This window comes from Phalacrocorax aristotelis, chromosome 8 (genome assembly GCF_949628215.1).
Source record: "Phalacrocorax aristotelis chromosome 8, bGulAri2.1, whole genome shotgun sequence".
In the NCBI taxonomy this organism is placed as follows: domain Eukaryota; kingdom Metazoa; phylum Chordata; class Aves; order Suliformes; family Phalacrocoracidae; genus Phalacrocorax; species Phalacrocorax aristotelis.
Window position 1 is genome coordinate 23202478 of NC_134283.1, and position 26082 is coordinate 23228559.

Consider the following 26082-nt stretch of genomic DNA (forward strand, 5'->3'; position numbering starts at 1 on the left):
GTCCTCAGCTGTGCTCCTGCTATGGTTGTGGACGGTGCAGTGGAAGCTCTGTCCTGGGCCAGCATCCCTCTGTGTCTCCCCAGGTGCCCGTCTGTCCTCCTCTAGCCAGGCTGGCTGCGAGTGGGGCAGTGCTGGGAGGACATGGAGGGGCTGTGTGCCCAGGGGGACCCAAGGAGGGCACACAGGGTGAGATTTCTACTCCCAAGGCCTGCGGCAGCCACAGCGCCTTCCCGTGTCCCCCCCCTTCCCTCTGCCCCCTGTTCCTGACGTCCTGAGCGTGGCTGCAGGAACACAATGAAGCCATGAGGAGCGCGGCTGTTCCAGCTGAGGAAACGGCTGCCGGCTTCCTCTGCACAGCCCTGCCCTGGCCCCTTCAGCTTGCACAGCCTGGAGACCATGGGCATGTCTGCGGAGGACGAGCGCACCATGAGCCCCAGAGGTAACGGGGACGATGCAGCCACCTGCCGGGGAGCTGGTGGTGCTGGGCAGGGGAGGGGTGCTACAGCTCGTAGTGTGTTTTGGGGGCTCCCCGCCCTCTGCTTTACCACCCCTGGACCTTTTCCCTGTGCTGGGGCTGATGCCTTGTGCTCTTGCAGGAGGTGGAAGCCCAGCTTTTGCTTCCTGACCTGCGCTAGGAGCAGTGCTGCTCACTGCAGAGCTCATCTTCAAAGCTGCTGGCTTCCTCCAAAGCCCCCAGTCCGCTAGGGTGCCTGTGCAGGCAGGCTCCCCAGCAGAGCCGGAACTCCTGCTTAGGACTGGGCGACATCCCTGTGGGGCTGTGGTGAGCCCCAGGTTGGGAAGTTGCTGGGGATGGAGCAGTGGGAAATGATGAAGCAGGCACTGGGGATGGGGGCTGGCGTGTGATAACTGCGCTGTTTCTCAGCCCTCTGCTCTGGCCAGAAGGCCTTTGGCATGGCTTTGCACCCTGTGCCCAGGGGGGATGCCGTGGCCACCCACAGCTGCGTGGGTGCCTTCAAGAGACCAGGAGCCTGCCGTCTTCACCTGGGCCTGGCTGTCCTTCATGGGAGAGCTGCCATCTCTCCATCCCTCCTGCTGACTCACTGCCAAAGCCTCAGCCCTGCTGAGGACTTCCCGAGTGGCATTGGACCCCTACCCGAGACAACCCAGTGTTGTGTCTGGTGGGAGTGATGGGGATGTGCGCTGGGCCTGGGGGACTGCCTGAGCTGGCAGGCTGGGTGACTCTCCTTGGGGCAGCCTTCACCACGGCTGCTGCAACAATCCCCGGTCCACGCTGGTGGCATCTGGCGCAGGGCCCTTGCAGGAGAACACGCTTGCTGCCACACTGTCCGGCTTCCCACACCTGGGTGTGCTTGGACATCGGCTGGCAGCCAGCTTCCTGCCTCTGGCCTCGGGGGCCCTTCCTGCCCTGCCAGGAGAGGCTTCGTTGTGCTCGTTAACCCCTGGCTTTGTCCCTAGACGAGGAGTGGCCGGAAGCGGAGAAGGCTGAGAAGTTGGCGAGAGGAGCTGCTCTGAAATGGGCTTCAGCGGTGTTTTACTGCCCCGAGAAACTGGAGGGGCTTGGGCAGTACCGGAGCCGAGAGACACAGAGGAACAGCTCCATCCAGTCCCGGCTGAAGGTGGGTGTTTGCCACAGCCCACCCTGAGTGCGCCTGCAGCCTCCCCAGGCAGGGATCTCAGCCAGGGACCCCTCTTCTGCACTGAGTCATCCATTTTTTCCCCCACTTCTGGAAAAATCTTGTCCTTTGGCTGGCGCTTGGATGGAGAAATGCAGTTGTCTGTGGGGAAAGATCCAGTAAACTCCCCCCCCTCCACCTGCCCTCCCCCTGGGTAGTGTCTGAAGTGTTAAAATGAGTCTGCCATCCATCCTTCAAAACAAAACACCGAGGGTGTTCAGCACATCCCATCTGTGGGAGTCAGCACTCCCCATCCCAGCACCAAAGCTCCCCTTCCCCACGCCTGGGAAGATGCAATGAGCTCCAACCTGCCACTGCCTGCAGATCCTGCAGCAGAAACTCCTTCTCCACACACATCCATAAGGGCTGTCTCTAGTCTCTGTGCGCACCTTCCTGCCCGGGGAACCCTTTTTGTATAACCTGAGGAACAATTAACTTCAAGGTCTGATCAATCCAAGCACCCCAACCTTCTCCTGATTATTTTGGAGATGGTTTCTTCCACCTGAATGTGGGTCAATTGTCCAGGAGGCAACTTGTTTTAAGTGATGTGGCCTCAGAGTAAACACCTTGCTTCTGGTGACAATTGGTGAAAGTGCTTCTTGGCACCAGGGCCCAGGAGTTTAATGGGCAGACAAGGCATGGAGATGTGGCAGTGCTGCTGCAGAGCTGGAAAAGATGGAAATCCATTTTGGAGGAGGGTTCATATGGCCACTGAGGTGTTTCATGCCATTGATATGCCTTGGGGAGCACACAGGAGCCCTCTGGGCTGCAAGTATTTTGCAGAAGCAAAGTAATCTTTTAAAACTAAAAGGAGACCTCTGGTTACTGCTCATCCTGCTGCCTTGGTCACCCCAAAGTGATGCCTTTCTCCTATCTCTGGCACGGCAGCCATTGTCCCCCACCCCATAAATAGTCACCATGACTCAGTTTACCCAAAAGGGGTGACATGAGCCATTCCTGCTGCTGGAGTGGGTTTCCTGAAGCTGGGTGTGCTTGGGTCTGATGGGGTGGGGTCATCATGGAGATACGATGGCACGATAGATGTGTAACAGAGAAGATGTGACCTTGTGTGGCTGGGAGAGTGCATGCGAGAGAGACCTGGCAAGGCTGGGGCAAATGGTGTGTGAGTCCTCCAGACTGCGAGAGCTTCTCCACTTCCCCTCCATCCTCTTCTGCTCCCCAGTCAACCGTCCAGTCCTACTTGGAGGGGGTAAGTTTGGGGCTGGAGCAGCTGCGGTCAGCGGCCCAGGAGGTGCAGAGCGTGTGCCAGGACCTGGGGGCTGCACAGCGGGCCCTGCTCGACAGTGCAGACCGCTTCCAGGGCCTCCAGCAGATGCGGGCACTGATGGCGGAGCACGTGCAGCTGGCCTCGGTGGTCCAGGTGCTGCCCCAGCTGTTCTCGGGTAAGGCACTGGCCCAGTCCTTGTGGATTTGGGCTGTAAGGCACTGGGGAGAACTCCAGTCCAACCCTGGGCTCCATGCAGGGCTGGTGGCAAAGCTAGAGATGGTTGCTCCAGCTTTGCTGGTTGGGTTTGGAAGGTCTCTGTGGATGGAGATGCCACTGCCTCCCCAGGGACTGATCCAGCACAGTGTTCCCCAGATCTCAGACCCTTCCCCTCACCATCTCCCTGCTAACCTGTGCCCATGACCCTGGTGCATTTCTCCTCCCTCTCCCACAGTCCACGAGGTTTTTTCCCATACTCTGCAGCTGCTCCATGGGCAGCACCTCTTGGAGGCCCACGCGGCGCTCATGATGATGGAGCACCTCCGGGATGACATCCTCTCCCAGCTGCACCTCCGTGGGCTCTCTAGTGCCCAGGCGACTGTGCTGTCCTACTTTGGTGGCCTGCAGGAGCTCAGTGAGAGACTGGCCAAGCAGTTGTGGGACATCGTGGGCAGCAGCCTGCGGCTGGTGCGCGAGGACCCAGTTCTTTTTGTCACTGCTGTAAGGATCATTGAGCGTGAGGAAAAAATAGATGATACTCTGCTCCTGGAGGCCACCTTCCTGCCCCCTGGCCGCCCAAAGGGCTGGAGGCAGAAGTTTTACCACATTCTCCAGGAGACCATTACAGGAGCCCGCTTTCATGCCACCCACGTGGGCGCTGAGGGGCCGGGGCTGGCCAGGCACCTGGCAGCGCTGCAAAAGGACATTGTCTCTGAGCTGCGTGTGGTGAAGGACCTGATGGTCCAGTGCGTCCCAGCTCACTACAACATCCTCAGCGTCTGCACTGCCACCTACCACCAGGCCCTCATCAGCCACCTCCAGGACATCCTCCGAGAGGACCTGGACAAACAGGCACTCTTCCTCCTCCTTGAGTGGGCACTTCGTGTGTACTGCAGGTCAGCACCAACCCCAGCACCCAGTCGGGTTGTCTGCCAGCAGGCAGGCAGGCTGGGAGAGTGGCTTCGGCTGCTTGGGGGTGACCACCAGGAGGACAGAGGGAGAGGTAGGAACTGCTGGAAAACACAGGTCTTCCCAGCCCTGTCCCACCTCTGCCCTCCAGCCCAGAGATGATGGGTCACCCTGACCTTCTCCCAGAAGTGGATGTTTCTGCTCTGGGACCCTTGATGTCCCCTGAGCTCGTGGATCAGACAGAGAGGAAATACGTCGTGAAAGTCAAGGTGAGTGAGCAGGATGTGCACTGGGTATGGGGACCCACTGACCTCGCTCCTGTGCTTTGCAACTGGGTCTAGAGGGATTTGGTATCTGAATTCTTGGGCTCTCTGTGGTGGGTGTCCATCCCACAGGCTAGCGTGCTCGAGTGGATGCAGAGGACCCTGGAGGTGGAGTTCAAGGAATGGTTCAGGGAAGAGGAACCTGAAATGGACCATCAGGGCTTCTTCCAGTCAGCCCTGCCCGTCATTGTAATGCAGGTGGGTCTCCAACCTTATGGGGCATGGCCATGCTGAGACTCCCCAAAAAGTGGGCCGTGGCCTGCAGCCTCCCACTGACTCACCTCCGCTCTCCTCTCCCTGTGCAGATGCTGAATGAGAATATCCAGGTAGCCTCCTTGATCACAGACTCTCTGCAGCAGAAGGTCTACAACATGGCCCTGGAGGAGCTCGAGGCATTTCTGGGCCGGTCAGTGGAGCCCCTTACACCCCTGCCTGTCCTCAAAGACCATGAGTCCCATGGCCAAGTACTGTAGGCTGATGGTGGAGGTCTCAGCCATGGGACATCCAGCGCTCATCCAGGTCACAGAATGCTGTCTACTTGTGGGGCTACTATCTCAGCCTGTGGGGCTACCAGCTTGCAGGGCTTGCTGCCCCAAGCACCTCTCCAGTAGTGCCAAGCCCTGCTCTCCTGAGGGGTCCAGAATGGGTCCCACTGTCCCACCCTACCCAACAACCTGTCATTCTCCAACCTGGTGGCAGGAGCTGCAAAGAGCCAAGTGAGCTGGGAGGGTTGTGGGAGTTCCATGTGCCCCCAAGAGCATCCCAGCTCCAGGTCCCTGTGGCAAGACATCTGGGGCTCTGCCCGCCCATCATGGTTGATTTGCTGTGTTGCAGTCTGCGGGAAGCCCTAGTGCAATGTGGGAAGGAGCACCAGAAGGACCGTACTGCACCCAAGTACTATGTCTCCTACCTTCTGGCCATGCTCAACAACAACCTGGCTCTCAGGTAATGTGCACTAGCACCTTGTAGGTCTCATAGCAATGCCACTACCCATCCCCATGTGGGACCAGCATATCCACCATGCTTCCCAAGCTACCTGTCCCCTCCCTTCTTCTCTCTCTCCTAGCTCCTCTGTGTCCTCCCTGCACCCCAACACCGCCCGCAGAGAAGTCCCCATGTCCCTCTGGGCTGCTCTAGACAGGATGCAGAAGAAAGCCTGCCAACTGCTGCTGGAGGAGCTGCTCCTGGACCTGCAGGTACATTTGTCCACAGCCCCCAAGGCTGGTAGGGCTGCAACAAATCAGGCCCCAGCAAGAACAGCCCTACTTCTCCACCCACCCCAGGCACAGGTTTATTCCTGCCCAGGATCCCCACCACATACCCTGTGGCCTGCTATCGTCCTGCAGACATCTCACCAGCCAGCACTACCCTGTATCGCTGGGACATATGGCTTGTGGCCGCCTAAGCACTAACTGACAGAGACCAGGAGCCACAGCCCTCCCAGGCTGCCACGTGCTCCTTTTTATGGCTGTTTCATGGCAGAAAACCAAACAGGACAGAGGCAATGTCCGTGCAGAGGATACAAGACTGTGTGTGACTGCCCGAGTCATTTCCTGCCAGCATAGTCAAATTTAGCTTTCCTGGAGTCTGGACCAAAAATCTGGAATAATTAATGGCATTGCTATTTAGGGCTTGAATGCCATTAAAACAAAGGAGCAGCTAAAGGGTGAAACGCTTGTGGGCAGCATGGAGACTGCCATGGCCCCAGGAGAGACGTAGAGGGAGTGTCTGCCTGCAGGCAGGGGGACAGGCAAGGACAACAGGGGAGGAGTAGGAGGTCAAAGCCCACAGCCAAAAACGTGTTATGTCTCCACAAGGGAAGTGGAGAGGAGTGGAAATTAAAAATAAAATCACAGCAGGACGGGCCAAAAGCAGGTGTGTGAGGAGCAGCTTGTTGCCCAGCTACTGCTCACGGTGGGGCATCATAACCCAGATAAAGCTCCAAAATGTGGATCTCTGGGTGGAAGGGCAGGACAGCCCCCGTGTATTTCCATAATTTCATAATCTAGACCACTTACATTTTCATGTTGACTTTCGGTTGGCAGCAGGGCTTGAGGCTTTTGCCAGGCAAAGCTGCCGTGCTGCCAGGCAGCGGCTGTGGGACATCGTGCCATCCTGCGGCTGGCAGCTGCTGTGAGAGCAATGTGATGCAGGGCACTGTATGCTGCTCCTCTGCCTCTTTCAGCCCCTCTGCCTGCAGCTGCCTTCCCGCAAGTGGCTCTTTGGGTCCCAGCTCGTCAGCAGCATGTGTGAAGTGATTGACAAGTATGCAAAGGACTTCTCCCATGTCAGGAAACCCATCTTCACGGTATGGGGTGTCCTTGAATGGCTGCTTGTCTGTAGGGCAAGGAGGTTGGGCAGCTGGGTGCCATGGTGGGGTGCAGGATGCAGCCTAGAGGCAGCAGGGAGCTGGGAGGGGAGTGGGGATGCAGTCACTGCTGGGTTTGCCAGAAAGCCCATATCCTCCAGAGCAGACCAGAGGGCACCGTCACACAGAGATATTCAGGGTTTTCCCCAAATTCACAGCTACTTTCTCTGGCCAGGAGGCTTCTCAGCAGGCTTGGTGTTGCATCCAGCCCCTTTCCTCTCTGCCTTCCCCTGGGCAATCGAGGTCTGACACCCAGGTGATGCCCAGCACTAACAGCTCTCCCCTGCCCAGCTCCTGCTGGCTGAGAGCGAGCTCCTGGTGGCGAGCCAGTACCTGCGGGCACTCATGCAGAAGAAGATGGTGTGCAAGAACGAGGAAGAGCGGGGCCAGTTCTGTGACCGCCTGCTGCAGGATGCCACGCAGCTCCGGGAGCTCTTCTGTGGCCTGGTGAGAGGTGCCCAGCTGCTGCAGGAAGCTGGGACTGGGCCATGGGAGGGGAGCATCACATGGCAAGTTTGGTGCAAGGAGCTCATAGCTCACCTCTGGCACCCTCCTGTTCCCTTCCAGCCCACAGCAGATGGGGAGGGCACGTCAGCCCATGAACAAGATGGGGCTGTTACATTGGGGCAGTTGTGAGGCCAAACTGGGAGGAACTGACTTGATTAGGGACTCTGGGGAACCATCCACCCTGCCCAGCATGGGTCGGCAAGGCTGCACAGCCTCATCTCGTCTTGGGGTAAGCCAGCCCCAATCGATGTGACACACTGAGTGGGGAGACACCAGCTGCAAGGGGCCAGGTCCCCGCGTGGGCACTGAGGACTGGGCACGCCAGTCTCACCAGCCACCGCGGTGACACATGTGGCCACTCTCCCTCTCAGGGTCTGGACCAGAGCCAGCAGAGCCTGGAGGCCGTGTTTGCCCTGCGGGAGCTGATCTGCCTCAAAGACCCAGCACTACTCAGCCTGGAGGTGCTGGGCTTCATCACCAAGTACCCCGATGTCAGGTAAGAAGCCCAGCTCTGCTATCCCACAAGATGGGGTAGGTGTGAGTCTGCCTGGGGGACCCAGGCTTGGACTGGACCCCATGAGGTTACGCTGCAGAGCAGGCAGAAACCTGGGCTTTTTCCCCCACCTCCCTGAGGTTTCCTTTTCCCATGCTCCAGATTTGAGGGGTTCTTGCAAAGTCCCAAGGGCAAAGATGTAAAGGAAAAAGCAGTTCTGCTGTGGCATTCACCTGTCTGTATTTGGTGGCCAAAACCAGCTTGAGAAATCACAAAACACCAAATGTCAGAATCAGCCAAAACCCATGAAATGCCAAAACCAAATTAACAAGGTTTGTGGGGTTCTTTTCAAGCACATTTTAAAGTTTGGCTGGTGCAAAGTACCAGCTCTCTCCTAGCCTCAGCTCAGCTTCTCTGGATTGTGGGAGGTTTGTGGATGGTGCCATGGGCCGGCTGTGCCTGGGCTTACCTCTTGCTCTCTGCCCAGTGATGAGCACATCACCACCTTGCTGGATCTGCGGGGTGACGTCTCCAAGGAGGTGCGGCACATGGTACTGGAAATGATGGCGCAGCACCCCCAGGTCCTGCCCGAGAGCTACCGACCCATCTTCAACACCATCCTGGTCCCCGCGCCGGAGCTGCCCTTCTGCCTTCGCAAGGGCAAGTGTGCCTGACACAGCATCCCCCAGCCTGCTCCCCACGGACGTATGGAGCACACAGGACATCTCTGAGGCTGCCTGTGGGGAGAACGGAGGTGATACGTGGCATCCCCGACACGCAGCACCTTGCCCTGTGTGGGGACAGTCAGGAGACGTGTCATCCTCCTCTGGTCTTGCCTTGCTGAGCTGACTGTCCCCTACAAGCACCAGCCGCAGGAGACCTGGGTCAGGAGAAAATCAACCCATAGCTATTTTGAGGGCCTGCTGAGGCAGTAATTGAGGGCTGCTCTGGTCTGGCCTATTGCCTGCAGGAGAAAGAGAAGCCGCAGAGCAAAGGTCAGGAGTCTGCAGTTGGGGTGAGTCCATGCCTCCATGGGGTTGCAGAAATATTTGGGTTTCCCTGAGTCTCCAGCCAGCCTTCTGAGCCAGCCTGTCCTGGCCATGGAGCCTGTTATCACCCCAGCTCCAAGACAAACTGGAGCCTTGCTATACCCAGGCTTGCCAGGAGGGTTTTAGCCACATGAGGTCTTCCTCTGTTTTGGCTCAGCCCAGAGGTCTGGTGTTGCAGCTCCATCAGCCTGGGCCTGGCATGGATGGAGGAAAGCAGCTTAGACAGCTCATCACATCTCATGGCTGCAGAGGAGCAGGGGCCTCGCTGTCCCTCACTGGGTAGTGCTGTCAACCCTGACCCTGCTGGCATGAAGGGACAGCTCTGAGTGACCTGCTCAACTCCTGGCCCTGGCTCTTTTGCCAATATCCAAGACAGGACTGGAGTCCAAGACTCTCCAGCCTCTTGGAGAGCATGGTTGTGTCTGGTGTGTTGGACATCCTCCTGTCCCATGATTCCTCCTGGGCACTGGCTCCCCCTACAACCTCTGCTGCTGTCCAGCCCTTGCTCATCTCCTCCCCGGGTGCCGTGCAAAGATCAGGAGCAAAGCCTGCCTCTGTGCCTGCATCCTTGTGCCCAGCCCCTGCAGCACCCTGGGAGACCTCCATGCTCTGCCATGCTTCCTGCCTTGTGACAGGCCAAATCCTGTTATCCTCGTGCAGCACCACTGCCAGAAATAAAGGTCTGAGCTCTGCAATCACTTGCCAGCATCCAGGCTCGGCTCCCCAGTGGGTCAGGGCAGGGATGAGGGCATGTGGGTGGCACAGTGGGGGGGATATCCATCCCCATGCCCAGTATCCCCCCAGGGATGGCTCCCTGCACCCAGTACCACCCTGGGAGCATCACCCAGGGACACGGGGGATGACAGAGACACCCCCTGTGTCCAGGAGGAGAGTACCATACTATTCCCCAGCATGCAGCCCTGGGGTAAGGGCTCAGGCGGCTGCCATGGTGGTGGGATGCCAACCTCAGCACTGTCCTCCCCAGGGCTCACGGTGCACTTGCCCAGCTCTCCATGCTGGCCATGGGCCCCTGCCTACCTGGGAAGGTGTCTGCCCTCCCCACCTGCCCCAGCTGGCTCTGGGACATGCTCACCTGCACCAGGTTCAAGGAATGGCCCTGGGTCTTGGGAACGTCCAGCTGGGACCGGCACTGTCCGAGGCCAGGGCTTCACAGCCACATGGAAAACCAGCCCCGGTGCCCCAATAGATCTGAAACAGGCCTAGGGATGGGGTGACCTCCCATGCCACAGGCACTGGTGACCATCCCAACATGTCCAGCCCCACTGCTACCCCAGCTGTGTGCCCACAAGAAGCCCCCCTGTGCCCCCCACCACAGCCCTGCAGTGCTCTCCCTCTCCCACTCCACAGTGAGAACTGACACAACTCATTAGTGGTAGCCCAAGCACCCCAGGGTGCCTCTCGTTAGCACATTCCCACATCCCCACATGCGTAGATGGGTGCCAGGTTTGGTCTGTCACCACTGCCCACAGCTGGCAGAAGACAGCAGGGGGACCTTGCCCTGCCTGGCTACAAGCCATGCAGCTCCTAGCTGCTATAAACCTCGTGGTCCCGGGGAAGTCGTGTCCTCCCAGAATGGCGTTTCTGTGGGCAGTTGCCTGCCTGGCCCTTGCCAGCACCATCTCAGGTAAGTGTTGCCTGCAGGTGTGGGGAGGTCCTCAGGGTGCAGCAGGACCAGGGTGCCGCAGGGACGGTGACACAGAGCCACCCACACTGGCACAGGCAGCCCCTGGGCACAAGCCCTGAGCTTTCCGGGCATCACCCTTGTGCCCTTCTGCCTCTCCCAGAGGCTGCAGGGTGCCTGCCATCAGCTCCTCAGTACACTACAGTGAAAGGATTGTCAACGGGCAGAGCGTGGTGCCTGGCTCATGGCCCTGGCAGGTGTCCCTGCAGGTACGGCACCATCCCACTCCCCGGGCAGGCACCGCAGCAGCACGGCACAGCGAGCCGGGCGCCAGGGCTGGGAAGTGGGCAGGCACCAAGGGCACCTGCAACACCCCCTGCCTATCCCCAGCTTCAGCTGGGGAGGTCAGCCTGCCTAGCCCCAGCTTTTCCTCCCTCTTTCGTCCCTAGACCCACTCAGGATCCCACTTCTGTGGCAGCTCCTTGATCAACGAGAACTGGGTCATCGCAGCTGCCCACTGAATTCAAGTGAGGAGCAATGCTCAGCCAGCCCATGCCAGCATCACCCAGCAGGAGCTCTGGGCCAGCTGGGCATCACTGAGCGGCACTTGGGGCAGCCCCAAACGCCAGCACCCGAGGAACTGAGCAGCCCCATGGTGCCTTCCCTTGAGCACAGTGTGCCATTCCCACAGCAGCCCCCGGTGCTGCTCCTACCCTGGGTGCCGGCTGCTGTGTGTCCCCCTGACTCCCTTACCTCTTGCAGCCCGTACTCCCACATTGTCGGCCTTGGGGAATATGACCTTGGCTCCAGCGGGCAGTCCGTTCAAGTGAAGACCATGGTCAGGGTAAGCCAGGCTGACGTGGCCGCAATCCTGGCATGGGGCTGCAGCTCTGTGCTGCAGCTGCTCCCAGAAGGCAGGGACGAAGCCCTACGGTATTTCTCACCAGGCCATCACAAACCCTAGCTGGGACCCCTACAACCTCAACAATGACATCACCCTGCTGAAACTCTCTCGCCTGCCCAGCTGGGACCCCACGTGTCCCCCATCTGCCTGCCCCCACCAACCAGGCTCTGCCCACCAACCCCCAGTGTGTCACCACCGGCTGGGGAGGCACCAACACCGACTGTATGTACACCGTGGCTTCAGGGGTTCTGCAGAGTCCAGGGGTGCCCATGGGCACCTGGAGGGGTGACACCTCATGTGCACGTGGGGATGGAGCAGCTGGGCAGTTGAGTAACTATGTCTGGGCATGTATGAGTGTGCACACATGTGTGCTGGTGCAAGCACGGGTGTAGCTGTGTGCTCAGGAGGCAGGTATGTGCATACCCCAGGCGTGATTGCACACAGGCACAAGCTTGCCCTTGCTTGGGGCGGCTTGCACAAGATGATCATGCCTGGAGAAGAAGGGGAACTTTGGCACGGAGCAGGAAGATGCTTTGCATGACAGCACCCATATTTGGGAGCACCAGCAGGAGCTTGACCAGGGTGCATTTGTGCTCCTGAAGGCCCGACATGACCCACTGATAGCCAGGTGATTTAATGGTGCTTCTTTCCTCTAGCCCAAGCCTTGGCAGCATGCCTGCAGCAGGTGACCCTGCCCTTGATCTCCCCACACCAGTGCACGCAGTACTGGGGCAACCGGATCACCAGCCTCGTGCTCTGTGCTGGTGGGGCTGGCACCTCTTCCTGCCAGGTAAGGAACCGAGGTCAGGCTGCACCACAGGGAGGGTGGAGAAGGAAGAAGACACGTGGGGTCTTGCATCTTATGGAACCAGAGATTTAAGCTATAGCAACTGGCTGTGTCCAAGGGACCAGGTGGCTGGGGTGCCAGGACCACTAAGCAGGTGTCTTCTCTGCAGGGTGACTCTGGCGGACCTCTGGTATACCAGAATAGGAATGTCTGGACCTTGATCAGCATTGTCTCCTGGGGAAACGCCAACTGCAACGTTCACATGCCTGCCATCTACGCCCATGTAAGCCAGTTCTGAAACTGGACTGACTACGCTATTTCTCAGGAATAGAACTGGTGCCAGAGGGATCCCTTTGCTGGGCACTGCTCCTGGCATGGTGAGCTCAGCAGAGCTGGCAAGGGGCTGAGCTGGAAGCAAGGCCCCTCACTTCTAATAGCATCAGCATTTGGTTGTGCCAAGCACTGCCTCTGGCTCCTTTCTTATCGTGATGCAGACTGGGGTGAAGGTGTATGGGGGAAGCCTGGGGCACCCTGTGGTTGGGTACTCCCCTCCTGAACCCCAGCACCTCCCAGAGCTGGAGCTTGACCCCTAGCTGGGACCCACGGGGAAGGTGCAGAAGGTAAGACATGGTGTGCAGGCGGAGGGGGAGCAGGGCTGGCTGCGGCTCAAGGGCTGCTCAGGCAGTCCACCAAGCGCACCGATCTACACCCTGGCACCACCCAGAGACCATGGCAGCATTGAGGGTGGGTGATGTTAACCTGTAACAGCCTTGCCACCAACCCAGGTGCAAGGTCTCCAGCACCAGCTGCTCCCACCAGCATCAGCTCCTCCAGGGAAGGGATTAGAGAGCTCACCAGGCCCAGCACAAAGAAACAATTCTTGGCCTGCAACTGAGGGCAGGTGCTGGTGGGTGCACGGGATCTTGAAAGATCCCTGCCTGCAGTTTGAAGCTGTAACTTGTGTAGCAGCCTGGGAACACAGAGCTGAAATGCCAATGGCAGCCCCAGCTCTCCAGGAAGGTGGACGGGGGCAGCTGGAGAACAGCACACTGCTTCATGCACACAGGTTTGTCAGGTAACAGAGCGGGAAACTCAAAGTCATCCCAAAGGAAAATCTGAAGCTGAAAACACAATTCAAGGCCAGGCAACAGAAGAAAGCAGTGTTTTCACCCAAACAAGTTCTTGAGACAATGGCAGGTGCCAAAAAAGAAAAAAAGTCTTGCATTCACACATGGTCAGTGATTCCTGGTAGCTCCAGATAGAGCTGGTCACAAGGTGAGTGTGGAGAGAAGCAGGATCAGATGGTCCCAGCATGAGGTGTAGGGTTTTTTTCTTTACCAGTGAGGTGAATGTGACACAAAACCTTTGCTGTGTGAATCTCAGCCCACAAAATGTTGTAATCACTCTCATATCAAGCAGCAGCAGGGAAAGCATGATGCTACGCAGAGACATACCCATGGGAAGGGTTACAGATCATGAATGGAGGGTAAAGACAAAGAGTGTGGCCCATTTGCTTGAGTTGAAAAAAAATAAAAGCTGCTCAAACACAGCCCAGGGCTGCTAAGTTTTAGTTTAGTTGGATAAAATTTAGCTTCATTTAGTGGTCTGCTCTGCAGGTAGCAAGAGCAACTGGAGTAAACTGATGCAGGGGAACAGGGGCTTGCAGAGTAACCCGTGAAGCTGCTGGCTTGGGCTCCTTTGCCTTGGAAAGTCTCATCTGGGACACAGGGGAGATGGGCACGGGGCTGAGCTCATTGCAAATCTCCCCTAAGGACAGCAGTAGCAGCTGCACTAGGTACACACCAGTCCCACTGGTCTGCCATGACATTCGGAGTGTGCTTTAATTAGCTCCTAAATGTCCTTAAAGACAGTTGAATGTCAGAAATGGGATGGGCAGTATGGGCAGAAGAAACTGGCGGCCACATGGAGCTTCAAACAGGAATTGATCAACTGCAGTGCTACAGGTCACTTGCTCTGTGTTCAGGTCACTGTCATCCCCCCACTGCTGGGATGGGGTCCCTCACCCCTGAAAAATTGCTTCCTTCCCAGAAGACATGGTTCGAAAGGGGCATGCATTTTTCACTTAACATTAGACATTTGCATGTTCACCTATAAAAGCTGCTCAGAGTGAAACTGGAGAGGTGATGTGTTGCTGTGGGCAAACCAGGGTATTTCTCTGGCCCTGTTTGCCACCTTGCAGCCAAAGAAAAGTGAATAAAATGTCCCAAAGTGCCTGTTCAGCCTCTAAACCCTGCCTTCCAGTAAGAGGCTGAGTGCCCAGCTTAGCTGGAGCATCCCTGTGGACACCCGACCCCTGCACGAGGTCTCTCGCAGGCAGCTCCTGGCCTGGCAGCTGCACTAAAGAAAACTGCAACTCTTTTATGGGCACGTTGGTAGCTTCTTGCTCCGCTCCAAGAATACATTAGAGGGATGAGCAGCTCCTGGCTTTCGATGGATTTACTGACAGTTGTTCACAGCCCGGAAAGCAGTGCCTTTCAGCAGTCAGCCCGCGTGCCATCCATGCGCCAGAAGTAATGACAGCGGAGACATGGGGTACACACAATACATTTACGTGTTTAGCAGACTGAGTACACAAAATAAATAATTCTTTACACTCTAATCATAACGTTACAGACTAATTACAATGGTTCAGACCTCTTCCTACAAGACAGTCCTTAGTGTAAAGGGAGGACTCGAAAGGCAAGTCACAGAACCGGATCCTTCTCAAAACAGCCCTGTCAAGGGACTAACGGGACGCAACTGGATTTACTTCCAAACCATTCCAAGACAGCACCGGAAATTTGGCAACCAAAAATAACAGCAAGTGCTGGAAGACCTCCGGTCCTGAGAGCTTCCCGGGAGGTGTCTTTCCGTAGTGAAAGGCCACAGGAAAACTCAAGGCATCTGGGCATGCTCACAGGAGCTGCTCGTTTCCAACATACCTCTTTGGGGCTGCAGATCCCTTCCACGTTCAGCAAACACAGTGCAACGATATTTGCAACAGCAGCGAGTAGCTTGCCCATTGCACACGAGGGATCTACAGTATCACCATGCAGGGGAGGACAACAGAAGAAGGATAAAGTGTCACCAGGCAGGCAGCAGCCTGTTGCCTCCCATGATCCCTCCACCACAGGGAAACAGAAGGTGGAAGATACCAAGCTCCATGACGCTGTTGCCACCGCACATCCCTGCAGCTTTTTTTTTTTTTTTTTTTGCAGATTTACTGCTCAGTAAGGCACAGCTGACATGCAGGCACCTGCCACGGCAGCACCCAAGAGCTGCATTTTTAATCCAGGCTGAAAAGAGGAGACTGAGTGGTCAGAAAAAGCACCAAAAATCTCCCAAGAGTGTGTGGGCAACCTGGGGCTGGGTATCCGGCACCAAGCAGTACAGGCACTGTGTGATATTTTCCAGGACAAAGCCAAGCTGGTGAGAGGCCAGAATACAACCACCCTCCCTGCAAATCCCAGGGCTTACACTGCTGCCAGAAAACAGTTTGCTACTCCTCCAGAGGGTGTGATCCCTTCCAAAAGCCAATCTTTGTGTTGCTTTGCATCACTTAGAAAACTAAATTAAGTCAAACAATTGGTATTTTAATGAACTGTACCTTGAACCCTCCAAATCTTTAGTATTGCCACTTAAGACTATGGTCCCATGCAATCTAATAAAAGGCCTGTAACAGCCACGCATTAGTTGTCCTCAGTTGTACAAGATTCTCTTAAGCTGAGCCTGCACCACAGGGTCCTCAAAGGAAGCCTTCTCCCACCTGCAAGGCACCATACAGATGCTCTTACCTTGCTCCAGGGCCTGCCACGGCTCCTGCAGAGCCAAAGCCAGAGTTGCTACCCAGTTGCTGAGTTAACCACGATTCCTATTCCAGTTTGTGCGTTACACAAAAGCCGACTATATTAGTACTTCAGCCACACACCCAGGTAGAAAACAGGATTGAGAAATGGAGCAGGGCATAAGAAAGAATGTAAACAACCAGAGCAGAAAATATCTGACCTAAAAGAAGAAAATATCCAAATTCCGAAGAAGTTAAGATTTTGAGGGTTTATCATTTCCAAAACAAATACGTAATGCAGACCCTACACGGCAGCTGGTTTCCACATCACTACTAAAGCCAGCAGGTCAGAGCCCTTTTGTCTGGGCTTACTCTCATCACAAAGCTGTAAAGCTGTCCCTCACGTATATCTGTATGCTTCCAAGAACAATGCAATCCAGCAACTGGCAGGAGCATCTGGATGCTATCACAATCTCACTGTTAAAGTGAGACTAAAGGAAAGGGGTTTTCTACTGCCACTGGGTTGACATGTTGGTTTTTAGAAGGTTGAGAAGGGTGAGAGGTAAAGCAAACATGGACAACTGATTTGCTGTTTAGCAAAATGCATACAAAAATATATTGCCACTCAAAAATCTGGATGCAAAGCTTAACAAGTCTGTAGAACACCTAATGTTATTTCTGGAAGACCTTTTCACATTCATTACCAATAACGCTCAAAAAAAAAATCGAGGAATCAATAGGCCACATTCTTTGAAGCCCTAATTCTCTCCTCCAGAGGACAAAACAGGACGAAACAATGAGCTTATTTTACACAGTACTGCTAAGTTCCAAAAGACAAACAACAATAATTCCGTCTAGTCCTTAAAATTGCTTTTCTCTGAAACACAATACACTGGAGAGCAACACCCCGAGCTGCTCCATTGTGTCTCATGATGGGAGAAAGTTCCAAACCTACTGCTGCTAGCCTCAGCATCTTTAGGCTTCACTTTCCCCTAGCATCTCCTAAGACGTTTCCCCAAGATAGGGTGCTGGTAAGCATCATCTCGAGACACTAGTGGGTTGACTGCACAGGTCTTTTCCCAGCATTGATCATCCCTTCCAGTGGGTGCACATGGACTCACACTCATCCCCAGGTGGGCTAAAATGCTGGTTTTGGGATCAGTATAGGATAAACTGGTCCCACACTGAGAAAGCTGTTGAACACTTACGACTGTGGGTGTGGTCCAGGACCATCACTCAGCATACCAAACCCAGATTCTTCCTTGTAGGAGCATCTCACCCAGGAACAGCAGTAATGGAAGCAGAAGAGGGCTGTACTTGGACAAGGACACACTACAGTTTGCCACTAGGTGTCATTCCAGCTTCATTTGCATTGTATGAACAGAAGTACAGAAAACAAAAGCACTTTGTTACAGAGATTTGCATCCCAGCTAATATAAAGACTGCAACTCAGCAACAGCCTGGAACATGGATTTGTTACCGGTTTGCATTCTCCTGGCTAATTCAGTACCAGAGGAAGTCTTCAAAAAAAAAACCCTGCGAGCCAAATTAAGAACCACCATTAAGAGCCACAGAAAGAGATTTAAACAGTAAACAGAAAAAAGGATGTTTCAGAGAGATTTAAACTTCTAAAATCCCCAAACAAGGCACTCCTGAAGAGTGTAAACTCCTGAGGCTTAGACAAACCGAGAGCCAAGATGCTCACATGGAATATAAATGACAACAGATGATCAAGATAATTCACAGTGAAGAGCTTCCTAGAGGACAGATTGAAGGCACCTGAACCACTCCTCAAAATTACAGCACTTCACATGTCCTCCCTGCCAGACCCAGCTGAAAACGTGCCATAACTGCAAGGATAAAAGCACCCCAGGAATCGCTCTTGAGCTGGACCTTGCAACATAGCATTTGGACTATCGCAGTTTTCCAGACAGAGTGAAAACAGAAAGATCACTGAGGGCTCCAAGGGACACTTGGACAGAGCTCTGCTAGTCTCCCCTCTGCCCACACAAGTTATTGTCTGGGTTCCTGCAAATACTGGATACAGAAAAAGAAGAGGGATTGAGCCATACTCAAATGATGGAAAGAAAGCCCATAAAGATTTTCCCCATGTTTACACTGATTTTTCCATGCAAACAAGAAAACATTTTGTTTGTAAAGAGAATGAGAGCTCTTTTTCTCAAAAAGCCAAAGACTTTGGGGGTGGACTTAGTCCTCTTTGGTGCAAAATTCCCCACTAGCGGGACGCCTGAGGACCACATCTCCATCCCACAAAGAGGCAGGCTGCATCTATCCAGTATTGCTCATGTATGTGAAGGATCCTCTCTTCCGCCAATTCACCTCCCTGGTCATACAGTATCATCACAGAAAACTGACACTGTCAGGTACCTATATAGCACCATCTTGCTTCCCAAAACATATTCCACCCCAAAACTCACCATGAATACCACCACTTTGAACTTTTTCTGGTGAAAAACCAATTGCTGAGAAGAGCAATAAAGCAAAAATTGTCACAGTTGAGAAGATTCTTGTTCTGCTTTGTGAAATTGGAGAAACACGCGTGTTCAGACCAGAGCTCAACGTTCTGACCTCTCCACCTTCGTCTACCCCTCACAAGCGAACGCATGAAGGAACAGTGTGGCCAGACATCTGCACAACATCTGTGTATTTTGATGGTCTAGTGGTTAAAGGAAAGGGTCTCAGGTTCTACAGGTTTTGGCTCAGTTCATCAGTTTGACCTCCTTGCATAGACAAAATACCTATTTTAAGGATAAACATGCAAGACAATCTGGGGAGGGCCATGAAAGAACCCAGGAGGGACAGGACATAGATCACAGTGCCTGGGTGTGATGCTCCAAACGCATGGAAGACTCTTACAATTGATGGCTCAAAACCAGAAGCCCTCTGAGAGGAGCATCCTGCTACCTCTTAAGGGGAAGAACAATTTTCCAGTTTATACTTGTTTTAGAGAGGTTGCTGCTTCTGAAGAGCTGTTTGCAGGAATATGAGGGGCACTGAACTGTTTATGAAGCAAAATGTGGCAAGCTGCCTCTTTTGTCAGAAATCACGTCTAGTTTATAGTTCATGGTCATGAGCCAGGGAAGACTATGTGAGAAGGTAACAGAAGCAGAAGAAACATTTTTGGTTTGCAGTCCACAGTGCTGAAAAAACCCAATTTTTAGTAATTCTGCTGTATCTGTTAATGCTGATGGAAGAAAGACTGCATGTGATATGGTAGAATGGCCACTCAGAGACAGGGCAGCCTGCAAAGGATCCAGAGTTTTCAAAATAATATGCAATACCATGCAAAGGACTTAGAATTCACTCCCGCTACACATACTGGCTGTCCTCAGGTTTCCTCTGGCATATTCCCCACCGCACGCTTGGGCACATCAAGCTATGCTCACAGTGGTTATGGCCCATCCCAGCTCTGGGATGGGAAGTACATCCCTAGAAGTTCCTTTTTTCCTTAGCACAGAAAGCTCAGTCTTCTCCCATGGAAGCTTTGCTGTTTTGCTGTTTGCTGACCAAGAGAGGCTGCAGCCAGTAGAGTTAAAAGCTCCCTGGAGACGCAACCAACCACTTAAAACCTTGCTGACACTAAAACACAGCCACACAGACATCAATCCTGGGTGGAAAGGCCATGCTCGCTAGCCCCTTGAGTTTGCACAGCCTTCAGCTCCAGCCCAGAGCTAAGCAAACACTTCCCAAATGCACAGAATGAAGCAAACAGTATGGCTTTGTACAGAAAGTTTCAAAAAACAGCATTCTGCTCCACCACAGATCTTGCCTCTGTTATCACAAGAGACCGAATCCACCCTGAGACTGTGCCATCAGCCCCGCTTTGCTGCTTTAGCTAGTTGGGAAGATATCTCAGCAGGCTTGCACAAAGCTCAGCCCTACAGCCCCCACCTCCCCTGAGAGGTCCTTCACAAGAGGCCCCCACATCACCCATCCAGCACAAGGCAACCTGAAAGGCAGCTTTTTCCTGCTGAATTTAAGTCACACCTAACAGCTCTTAGGTGTTTGTGCAATATCTGCAGAGCATTATCACTGCTGAGACTCCAGGACTGGACCTCCCCTGACAGCTATGGAGCCATTTGTGGCCATCCTGACAGCTCCCACCACCCCTTCACTGTCCCAGAGCAGGGACAGCAAGACTGGGGCAGGACAGGCATGCACACCAGGGGAACCCCATAAAATCTGCAGCTAGGGAGCAATACCTGGAACCACCGAAGTTTTGGTGAAGTGATGCAGTTGGTAACGCCAGTCTGAAGGGCACAAGATGTTTAACAGGTCACAGACATGACAGGGCCACACCACAGCAAGAAAAACAAACCCTGCAAGGTAGCCAGTGGTCTTGCTGCAAATGGGAGAAGGATAATTCCAGGGGGGCAGCAAGGCACCCCCCAAAAACCTGCCTTGCCAAAGACATCTCATGAAGTTCCTGCAGCATGATGATCCTCTTCCCACCCCTCCATCGGAAGCGCCCACCCAGTCTGGATCAAAGGAACCGGACTACAGCTCCAAGTTTGCAGCATGTCAGCGTGGTTGCCAATTTTCACGGCAGCTCTCACACAGCTTGAGTAAACCCTTGATGTCATCAAGTGGATGGCAGCCCTTGGGGAAAACCTCACAGCTTCCCAGCCATCATGGAAAACTGCTGTCTGGCATCTCCTCAGCACCATATAGGGATGAGGAGCTGGTGGGCAGCACACCAGTGAGTCAGAGCTATCCTACTTCTAACTGCATGTGACTCATACCAGCTTCACTGCAAAGGCACCACAGAGTCTGACTAAACCAGGTCAAATTTTGTGTATATATAATTTTTAAATACATATACACACCCACACATGTATGTGCATACACATACGTGCATGTACATACATCTAAAGTGATTTCTTTTTCATATGCAAGTGAGAGAAACTTAATGCTCTGGAATTAATAAATAACTATGAATAACCAAGCTCCTGGGCTACAGAAAGAGCTCTTCTCCCCAGGTAGCTCCTTAATTTGTGTATTACTTGAGGCTCTGAGCTGTACTCTGAGCCCACAAGGGCTCCCCCGTTTCCTGCGTGAGACCCCATGGCACAGCTCGCAGGGTGTGATGGCCACCACGAGATTCCCTTTCCTCCACACGGGTGGACACGTCCTCATGGATGGGGGGGGACACCTGGAGGGAGGGAGAGCGCAACCTGGATGTTCCTCACTGAGCCAGTGTGCAGCAAAGGGTGCTGCACACCTACACTGCAGAGAGGACATCTGGAAAGACGCCTGGCAGGTCCCAGCCCAGTGCTCAGCCAGTGTACTGCTGCTGGTAGCGCAGGTTGAGCTCTCGCAGCTCACGTTCCCGAACCCGCCGTGATTTGTTGGATTTGGTGGAGCGGCTGGAGCGGGTGGACTGTGCGGACTTGGTGCTCTGGCAGCGGGAAGATGCCCTCTTGAGGAGGTTTTGTGAGATGGAACGGTGCAGGTTCTTCATGGAGGAAGAGGCTGCCATGCTGACCACCCACGGGTGCTTCAGGGCCTGAAGGGCTGTCATCCTGTCACTGGGGTCCACTGTGAGTAGACGATCGATGAAATCCTTGGCCAGGTTGGACACACTGGGCCAGGGCTGAAATACAAATACAAAATACAAATACATTGCTGGAATTGTTTAATTTCTGACAAAGTATCAGACTAACGTGAGAATTGAGAACATTTCCTTTAGCATGAGATGAAGGTTGGACTGTGGACAAAGCTAGGAAGAAAACTGTGGCAAAATCCACTGTAAGAGCGGAGTGGAGGAGGCAGGACAGCTAGCACAAAAACCCAAGTGTCAAATGGACCCGGGCAACACCAGGTTTCTGCAATCACTGGGCGTTGTGTGGGTCTCACCCCTCCTGAAACCACCAATACTGAATTTTTCAAGTATATGGAAACCACGTACCAAGTGGCATTCAAAAAAGCCTGAGCAGATTCATGCAATGAAGTGAAGATTTTGATACAATAAAGTCATGTACATATAACTGAGTGGGAACAGCATGGCTGTTATTAGAAGATAATGGCTGCTATTCTGTGTCTTTCATTCCTCTCTCTGTTTGGTGAGGAAGAAAAGAACCCAGCTATTTTAAAATTCGGGGTCCACCAGCTGTACGGTCAGCTATAACACCTTTTCCTTGCGCAAAAGGTCTAAAAAAGGTATGCTTGATTCTTTTGAGGTCTGTAATTTATTGCTAACAAAAGCAGTTATTTCTTTCAAAAGTGTCAAAGGCACAGGCAAGAGAGCTAATCCATGAGCTGATTTTGTAAGGGAAGGTGGGATGGTCTGAGTTACAGCACTGCTCCCAGCCCTGCTCCACCAACAGTTAGTGCAGTGGCCAGGAAAGAGGAATTCAAGCTCTAGCTAAGGAGCTGGCTACTAGGGTGGTCAGGGTACAGAAAGTCATCTTTTACAAGCAGTGACTAAAACAGTCTGGCATACTCAGCTTAGCTAGTGGGATATATGATCACTGTCAATAACAATGCAAGAAAAGGGAGTGAAAATGGTATGAACTACCTGATATAAAGAAAATACAGGTACAGGAATAAAAAACTATAAATGTTCCTGATCGTATTCAGGATAGAAATGGAAATAGTTCTACTGCCTAGAGCCAGAGCACTCAGGAAGGAAGCTCAGCCTTCTCCTGTGGATCCGACACCACTTCTGTGCTTTGAAACCATGTCCAAAATGCATTCCCCTCCACCTTTCAACAAAAAAACCAGTTAAGAAAATTTTCTTAAAATTCAAGCTTTTGTGTCTACTGTTTTCAAATATAATTAGTTCATAATGACTTGCCTTAAATCACTTTTTCTTAGCTGATGAAATGCATCTTGACAATGAATGGTAAGAAAAAAACAGGCACTTGTTAGAATAGAACAGGGACAATCATTGATCAGAGACTCATTAAAGTGTTCTTTATACAGAGGATAAATAAAATAGCAAAAAAAACATTTTCAAATGTAGCAAAAACTGCAATAAAGGTTACAACTGCAATTGAACACACTGGTCTGTTTTGCAGAGCTATGGACCTTTTGAAGAACTCAGCCTTTACGCTATTTATAAAACCAGAACCAAAAACCCAAATCTGCCTCTGCCACAGGGGGATATAAATCGCATTTCACGCCTGTAGATTTCCTATCAGACTTCTGAATAAGGTACCTCCTTTGTTATACAACAGTGAAGGGAATCAACTTGCAGGGTTTAGTCTTTATTGGCACAATCTCTGACAATACAAGGGTTGTACCATATGTCAATTGGCAGGTCAACACCTCACCCTCCTTTTAAACTCTGGAACCCCAGTTACAGATGACCTTTGGGTTCCCTCTTCCATAGACAGACAGATCCAAATGATACCCAAGCACAAGAGGTTTTGCCTACACTTTTACCAGGCTTGCCTTCAAAAACTTCTTAAAAAGTACTTTATGTAGCTTTTTTTAAGGACTCTTTTAAGTTATCAGCTATTCATATAGTTACAAATCACAAATTCACCATTACCTCTCTACACCCCATTAACCTCGAATCACTCCTTCCCTTCCCCTCCTCCCAGCAGAAAGCAAGCTCGCCCCCTTCTGGTTCCTTCAAAGAGGACTCATTTTCTGCTCTCCAAACAATGCTAATGAGACACCTAAGCTAACAATACGTCTAGCCAATTTACTGACTTTAACTCAAAGTGATATTAAATGCTGGTGACAATTCTACTCTCCTTGCAATTATAATTTTTTAAGAACTCTCTACTACCCTCTTCGTTACTGTAACCAGCAATTGAGATAACTTAGATACCTTGAAACAACTTCGTTGTTTTTTCTGGGGTATTTCTTCCCATCTATCTAAAACCTTTTACCTTTCTGAATATTGTCCCTCATAGAGATAATCATGCCAGGATCTCCATCCTCTCTTTTTTACCTAAATCCAAAAAGATGCAAGAGATGCACTCCAACAAAAAATACTTGAGGACTGACACAACAATACTTTTCTTGGAAATGTGTCTTCAGGACACACAGGAAAGCATTATTTCCTCTTGCAGATGTCAGTAACTGCACAGATCTGGAACTTGAGGCAACCTGAGAGCTATTTTGCTGTTCAGATGCATTCACAGTTCAGTCAACCGATGGCTGTCTGACACAGAGCAGGAGATTGTGGTGGGTGAAACACCTCTAAACACCAGGAACAATATTACTTCAGTCATTTTGAGTCATATTAGAAGATAGCAAATGTGATAATTTAGAATTTGAAGAAATCCATGAAGAACATATCAGTCTGAAGACCTACAAACTGTGGACACACAACCAGCCTAAGCCTTGAGATACCTGTGCATTGCACCAGTCCAGTTTAACAAAACCTAAAGAATAAACTCCAAACAAAATCAAACTGGATTTCTCATTATTCCAATTACTCTAGTTTCACCACAAATGTTGAATATTGAGTACTTGGAATTAGATCTTTCTTCTGGTCAGCAAACACAAATCAGTTTATTGATCTGTTTATGCAGCCTGAGGTTTCATTTTTGCACCACACACATCTTTGGTTTTATTTCACTGAAGTCTTTTCTTTAAAAATATGTAGAGCAACATTCTACTGAAGCACTGAGTGGAATGAATTTAGCAATTTTCAACCCCAGTCCCTGGAGAAATGTATCCACTCTCCAGAAACCTTGCATCAGTCGGCAAAACAGCAGCTTTAACTTAGCATAACCCCAGGAACTCTCCCAATGAATACTGCAAGGCAGCAGCAGGAGTTTGTGTAAGAGCTGGGGAAAGTTGACACTGGTCTTTGGGGAACACCAAGAACGATATGTGTGCAGGACACAAGGCACGCTCACATGACAGGACCAAAGTGACCTAGGGGAGATTTTGCCCCCTTGGCTGCTCTGAGGAGAAACAGAGAATAGCTTGGGAGGAAAATGTTCCCATCCAGTGGCCATGAAACATGGCATCAGCTGAACTCCATCAGATAGCTTTGCCTTTAATCTCACAGCCGCAATGACAAATTCCTTTCTTCTGTGGCACAAAAATGAAGAGAAGTGACCAATACTTGTTCATCTTGCACCCCTGTTCCTCTTTGAGCTGATTTCAAACATAAGGCAGTTTGAGTATAACTTCTGTGCCATCCCCTCTGGTAGACTGCATGCCTCTAGAAGGGAAAGGTACTACAGTAGTTCTGCTGTCTTTCTATGTATCTTAAAAAAAGGTAGAACAGCCATATTCTGAGCAGAACCGCAGCAGTAGTTGCCAAACGCCAACAGAGACCACTTACAGGTGACCAGCTTTTCAAGCAACTGCAATCAAGTCCACTGTCTGGGATAGCTGGTGCAGCATCCATTTCACAAACCTCATTTCTCACAAGACAAACACTAGGTACAGACTAGTTTAACACTGGAAGCTATTGGCCCTCATGCTGGAGGGCTGAACATCTTCTGGAAAGTAATGTCTATAACTCCAGAATTTAGCAGAGTGGCTGAAAACATCATCCAGCAGAATTAAAAAAAATAGGGGGGGAGGGGGAGAGCAGAAGAGCTGCAGTAAATAACTCTGAACAGCTCACCCTAATGCAGAAATAATGAGGGTCCCTGCAACAACCAAAGGAAAAAACAGTACATCTTTACTCTCCTGTGCAGGCTCAGCACAGTGTGAAGGAAGTTGTCCTGCCATCCCATCATTTCACTTTCCTTTATCTAATCATAAAGAAGCACTGGCGAAGAATTAACCAGATCATGCTTACAGGACAGCAGGTCTAAGGCGTACTCCCCTCTGTTCAGCAGGCATAAGCAGGACTGCTGGGCTTCTGAGATTGGAAGGGATGAGATGCGGTAAAGCCTAGTACTAAAAACCCCACCAAAACCATATCCTACTAACTAGCACAAACCTTCAGGCATGTGGAGACCCCTAGGAGGCACGGAAGACTGCTGAACTTTCTCTTGTGACTGTGAGGATATTTGAAACAGAAAAACGGCAATTAGTAACTCATGATCTTTGAGACGAGTTGTGCAGACATCCATTCCTCACGTCCATCTTGTGCTGAGCTATCCTAGTCAACAACAGAATCCAAGAGGTTAAGAGGCCTCTCAAGAAGAGGGGAAGGAAGAGGGGCTGTAAAGATGTATATAGACATGGTATATCTAAGAACTGCAGTTATTGGCAAAATTCCCTCATTGTCAGAGTGCCTGTCCCCTTGCATACCTCCAGGCCCGGGTGACACC

At 52.2% G+C, this 26082-nt stretch overlaps 3 protein-coding genes across 5 annotated transcripts in view; 2 read left to right on the top strand and 1 right to left on the bottom strand.

Annotated features, from left to right (window-relative positions):
• The first annotated feature begins 273 nt into the window (after positions 1–273).
• EXOC3L1 (exocyst complex component 3 like 1) lies at positions 274–9455 on the top strand. Of its 3 annotated transcripts, XM_075101898.1 has the most exons (14): positions 301–439; positions 1438–1598; positions 2839–2865; positions 2977–3058; positions 3335–3995; positions 4160–4277; positions 4404–4529; positions 4637–4737; positions 5166–5276; positions 5398–5527; positions 6517–6639; positions 6991–7146; positions 7578–7702; positions 8187–9455. In XM_075101898.1, exons 1-14 carry the CDS (start codon positions 397–399, stop codon positions 8371–8373), a joined length of 2151 nt encoding a protein of 716 aa, XP_074957999.1. In that variant the 5' UTR covers positions 301–396; the 3' UTR covers positions 8374–9455. The 3 variants fall into 3 exon arrangements, with proteins under 3 accessions (XP_074957998.1, XP_074957999.1, XP_074958000.1); XM_075101897.1 differs by having other exon boundaries at positions 274–439; positions 2839–3058; XM_075101899.1 differs by lacking the exons at positions 2839–2865; positions 2977–3058 and having other exon boundaries at positions 348–439.
• An 886-nt stretch (positions 9456–10341) lies between these two features.
• CTRL (chymotrypsin like) lies at positions 10342–12530 on the top strand. Its single transcript, XM_075101907.1, is given in 9 exon segments — positions 10342–10393; positions 10556–10659; positions 10840–10910; positions 11144–11234; positions 11338–11401; positions 11404–11439; positions 11442–11516; positions 11951–12084; positions 12251–12530. Coding segments are annotated over 9 exon segments (789 nt in total). The 3' UTR covers positions 12413–12530.
• Positions 12531–20138: 7608 nt separating this feature from the next.
• PSKH1 (protein serine kinase H1) overlaps positions 20139–26082 on the bottom strand; it is a 31788-nt gene continuing 25844 nt past the window's right edge. The window contains exon 4 of the mRNA XM_075101903.1: positions 20139–21479. Within this exon, the coding sequence (XP_074958004.1) occupies positions 21162–21479 (318 nt within the window). The 3' untranslated portion in view covers positions 20139–21161. The remainder of the gene's footprint in view (positions 21480–26082) is intronic.